The 5,076-nt window shown below is 51.0% G+C and overlaps 1 protein-coding gene across 3 annotated transcripts in view; it reads right to left on the bottom strand.

Moving 5' to 3' along the window:
- The window catches only part of RNFT2 (ring finger protein, transmembrane 2), a 71,783-nt gene that overhangs the window by 2,247 nt on the left and 64,460 nt on the right, over positions 1–5,076 (bottom strand). Inside the window, exon 10 of one of the 3 annotated variants that reach the window (XM_045073564.1) lies at positions 1,555–4,588. The exons of 1 other annotated variant lie outside the window; for it this stretch is intronic. In XM_045073564.1, coding sequence (XP_044929499.1) covers positions 4,454–4,588 — 135 coding nt within the window. In that variant the 3' untranslated portion in view covers positions 1,555–4,453. Of the gene's footprint in view, positions 1–1,554; positions 4,589–5,076 lie in introns of those variants that run through there. One more of the 3 variants, XM_004753306.3, reaches the window with a different exon arrangement.

Genomic DNA, 5,076 nt, shown 5'->3' with positions numbered 1-5,076 from the left:
GCCAGAGGCCTTTGCGTTTTCATTTCCTTTTGAAAGGTTGGTCCCCAAAGATCATGGGAGGATCTGGCTGTGCACCCCAATCTACCCTGGGACAAAAGGCCACACACTCACTTCCCTTCTCGGTCTTATTTCTGAGAACTCCCTAAGTGGAGGACTGGCCTGAACAGTACCCTTGGGTTGGCCAAGAGGTTGAGGGAACTTGCCTGACAGTTCAAGGTCAGTGCCCAGAACCATCACTTATGTGTGGTGCCATGCAGATAAGCTAATGGCTGTGCAGACTCATGTCGCCAACTATGGGCACATGGGTCTCTCTTTCCCTTACATTCACCTGCTCTAAGATGCTTGAGCGATCAAGTTGTAGTCTTTTCCTAAGAATGGTGGGCTGAGGACAGGGTGTTTTTCTAGATAATAGATGCTTTCTTTTCCCTTGGGGACCCACCCCCTCCCCACTCTCAGTCCGTGTGACTTAGAAGTATTGACCCTTTCCTCCTCCTCATCTCCGTCCCCACAGCCAGGACTCAACACCTGATGCAGGCTTGGCCAGCAGGGCTCCAAGTCCCAAAGGCTAAAGGGATTGGTTTGAGGACAAACTAACGAGTCAACCTCAGGACTCCAGGGTTGCTAAGCTGGTGGAACATAAGCACAGAGCTTTTGGAGGGCTTCTTACAGCCACATGGGATGTGACTGCCTGGAAATCAAACCGTCTCAGAGCAAAAATGAGTAGAGGAATGCAATGTCATGATTTTAGTATCTGGGGCCCCTGACTCCAGCGATACTCCAGGCCCATACTGTTACCTGAGCCAAATAAAGTCTCCCTCTTGCTTAAGCCGTGTCGAGTTGGTTTGCAAATAAATTTTTTTGTGCAAATAAATTTTCGCAAAAAATATTTGCAAAAATTCTGCCTGACAATGTTTTTGTGACTGTTTTCATAACGATTATCACCTAATGCTACTAATTTACATTTTAAAATACCCATCATAATCCGGCACCCAAGCAAACCCATGCTGAATCATAGGGTTATCCTCTGGTTAACCAGAGGTGGGCCCCGCAGGTCCCCTGCCCAGATCCCTTCTGACCTTTCTACCAGTTCAGCTTCCCCATCCTGTGCCTTCACATGCTTTGTGGCATCTGGCACCTTCAGAGACCTGTGGCCTCCTCCACGAGCAACCCACATTCAAGGACTGATAGTGTTTGAGTAAAAAAACCTCAGGGTGGGGCAAACTCTGAAATGCAGCTGAGCTTGTAGAGCTCGGAGGGCCACGCAGAGCTGGGACTTCTCTGAAAGTCACCCTCCTTTCTTTCTTTCTTTTTTTTTTTTAAGAATTTATTTATTTATTTGACAGAGAGAAATCACAAGTAGGCAGAGAGGCAGGCAGAGAGAGGAGAGAAGCAGGCTCCCTGCTGAGCAGAGAGCCCGACGTGGGGCTCGATCCTAGGACCCTGAGATCATGACCTGAGCCGAAGGCAGAAGCTTTAACCCACTGAGCCACCCAGGCGCCCCAGTCACCCTCATTCTGGTTTCTTCCCCCTCCTTTGCTGGTTTCTCCGGGGAGCAAGCTTAATAAAGCACGTGCATCTGAATGGATCTGCTTGGGGGCAAAATTGGGAGCAGCCAGCCACCCACTGCATGACCGCTTCTCAGCTTTTCTCCTCCAACAGTCCCACCTGGCTTCAAGAGGCGCACGGAGACTCGAGACCACGAACCCAAGTTTCATCGACAGATGATATTTATTGGCAGAAGGGAACTTAAGGGAAAATTAAAAATGCTAAAGGCAGCTCTGTTCAGCCCAGAGCAAAATTACTGAGAGATCCCAGGACTCACTTTACATGTCCTTTTCCCAACCCGAAGTCTTAGGCGCCTGGTGCCTCCAAGCGTCTCTCACTTTCTCCTCTTATGAAGGTAATGAGCCTGTTCCATCCAGGTCCAAAGCTTGCCTTTTAGTCTCACATTTATTATGCCCCAAATCTTTTACATTTAGAGGGCCATCTCCAAGAGTTTCAGGAACTTGAGTCAGTGAATCATAAAATATTAAGAGCAGGATACTCCGATCCAATATGTGATTAATCCTGCTTATAACAAAGGAGTTGCAGAGCCAGGATGGGCAATGGAGAATGTTCTTCTTTCCAATGACAACCCTTGGCTGCTTTTACCCTCATGGTGGGGAACCTATGCAGCCCGATGGTTGGGACACTTCACTGGCTGCTGTCCCTCCTTAGGGCGGAAGTTCCTCCCATCCAAAAGAAAACCTCCAGACGGAACTTCCCCCCAGAGGGTGGGGAATGAATAAGTAAAATTCTAGACTAAATCATCCCACCTGCCCCCATGTATCCTCCACGTGTGACACTGTTCATAACGTCATTATTTGAAGATTGTTAGAGACATGTGGGTTTCTCTTCTCTATTTTTTTGGTGGCACGAGTGAAACTGGCAAACCCACGGGTGCCTTCCCCACCCTTCCACAATTGTTAGTTTTTCTGGCTCCAGCAGATTCACACACAAGGTTTCATCATCCTGGAGATGGCTATGGGGACGTGAAGTGGCTTCCCAAAGTCATGCAGAGTTTGGAATCAGGATTCTGCCTTATCCACTCTGTCACAAGCTAGCACGTTAATAAAATCTCCAGCTTCAGTTTCTTGTGTCTCTTTGATGGCATCTGCAGGCAGTGATCTTTCTGATAAAAAAAAAACCAGCCACAGAAGCTCCCGTTGCTTCCCTTTGGTTCTTCCTCAAGGCAGGGGGACCAGAGTAGCCGCATCCACCCGGCCCCCTTTCCCTCCGCTTCCCCTTCCGACTTGATTATCCAGGCAAGTGGGATTGTAACATCGCAGCCATTGCCATAGTAACAGAGCTTGAAAGATGCCATGCTGCCCTGGGAGGGATGTCTTGCTGGGTACCAGGAAAGAGCCAGGGATGTCAGGCACAGGAAAAGGTCCTGGCTTGACAGCACACGGGGGCAAATGTCCTGAAACTATCAGGGATGGGGTGGGCTTATTACTGGCTGAGAGCAAGATGGTAGCAAGTCTCCTACCATTTCTGCTGGGGCTTTGTTGCTAATCTGCTCCTGAGCCACAAGACTGATTTCTCTGTAACGCCGCTGGCACCAGCCATTGTGCTGAGGTTGATGGTGAGTGAAGAGAGTGGGGAGAGGGTTAGGGCAGGCAAGATTCCAGAAGCTTCTAAGTGATTACCTGTGCCATCTTCTCCCACATTCAAAGCAGGGAGGGTCGCACAGGTGGAGAAGCTGTTCTGTTACCGAGATCAACCTCTCTGTTATAAAGATTACAGAAACTCTGACCGCGACTGCACTCTACGCCACCACCCAGGCTTGTGGAAAAATCCATAACGTGAATTGTTCATTTTTCTCGCAAGGCCATCAGGGGAGACGGTGACGGCTACAGGCACTGTTGACGGGCTGAGACTTAAGTGAGGGGCAGGATGAGAATAGAAGGAGGAGGAGAGAAATGGGGACAGGTGTGGAGATCCAGTGAAATCTGCATCGGGACCAAAGCTGGTCATTCTTGATACCCAAATGCGATGGAGCATCCCAGCCAGAGCCCAGCAAAATGGCAATTCTAAAGACCAACTCTTTCCATGAATCCAGCCACAGCTAGATTTCCAGAGCCAGTGCTCCCTGTTGGCATCCTCAGTGGGGCCCAAACCAAATGTGCTATGCACCTGGGCCATGGATGGGCATCAAAATCACCTCTCATGCTTCTAAAAAGCTACATCTGCTGGGCCCCACGCCTATAGTGTCTGAGCAGCGGGTGAGCATGGTGGATAAGAGTCTGAAGCCAGACAGAGGGTCCACCCCTGCTAGCTGGGTGACCCTGGGAAAGTGACCACATGGAGCTCTGTGCCTCAGTTTCCTCGTCTATAAAACAGAGAAAACAATAGGACCTCCACCCCAGGGCTTTTGCAAGGATTACAAGAGGTACAAGCCGGACGCTCAGCCGGCACAATGCGCTTGGTACACTCAGTTATTGCAGGGACAACGTGGGGCCCTGCATTTGTATTTGGGAAGTGCTCCACAGTGAATTCCAATCTGCAGACCTGTGCCATCTGGGGAGAGGCAGTGATCTCCAGGCCCTTCCCTGGATGCAGCATCAGGTCGCTATGAGTTAAAATAACGACAGGAAGGACCTGTCTATCACCAGTCCCTTCCCCCTTGGAGGGGGCAGGAGACCCTGCCTCCTGGAGGAGGCCAGATCTGATACAGGAGGCTTGCAGGGGAAGAATGGCCGCACCGAGGATGCACACACTATGCCACAGGACAGGAGAGAAAGGTGAAGGTCAGGAGCACAGGGGCTTTAGGGAAGGAGGTGGACAAAGGCAGGAGGCAGGATAGTAAGGCTTGAGGCCTGTGTTCCAGGAAGTCCCTGGAGCCGAACCCAATCACGCAGGCCATCCAGCTTCCAGAGAGTGACTTGGAGCTCGGGTTCCTTGTCCTTTAGCCCTAATACACCTGGAAGTGTGCCGAAGTGGCCCCGTCCTTCCAGCAGCGCAGAGTATCCACAGCAACCGAGCGGCAGAGCGGGCAGGTGCGCTCCCGGTCCAGCCATAGGCAGAGGCACTCCTCACAGAACACGTGCTGTGGGGACAGCAAGCAGGACGAGTGTCCCCTATGTGCCAACCTTGGTCCTAGGAGCTGGGGACATAGCAGTGAATAAAACAGACAACTCCAGCCCTCATGGAGCTTGTGCTCTACTTGGGGAGATGACTGGTCCCATGAATCTCCCAAATGTAGAATGTATCAGTGGTAAGTGCTGAGAAGAAAAGCCTGGGGGAAGGGGCTAGGGAGTGCTTGGGAGGGCTGCTATGTTCAGCACGGGGGGCCAGGAGGACTTTCACTGAATACTGACATTTGGGTGAAGACTGTGCCCTGAGGATCTCTGGGAAAAGAGTGCCACAGGCAGAGGGAAGAGCTTATGCAAAGGTCCTGAGGCAGAAGTATCTCTGCTGTGCTGCGGAGCCTGGGACTGGAGGGAGGGAGATGGAGAAAGAGGTGAGAGAAGCTATGGAAGGATACAGATTGCATGGGGCTCTCTGTGCATCACGAGGCCTTTGACTTTTATTTGG

Source organism: Mustela putorius, unplaced genomic scaffold, assembly GCF_011764305.1.
Source record: "Mustela putorius furo isolate JIRA1106 unplaced genomic scaffold, ASM1176430v1.1 tig00537248_pilon_pilon_pilon, whole genome shotgun sequence".
Lineage (NCBI taxonomy): Eukaryota > Metazoa > Chordata > Mammalia > Carnivora > Mustelidae > Mustela > Mustela putorius.
The sequence above is the reverse complement of the archived record's forward strand: the minus strand, read 5'-3'. Positions and strand labels throughout refer to the sequence as shown.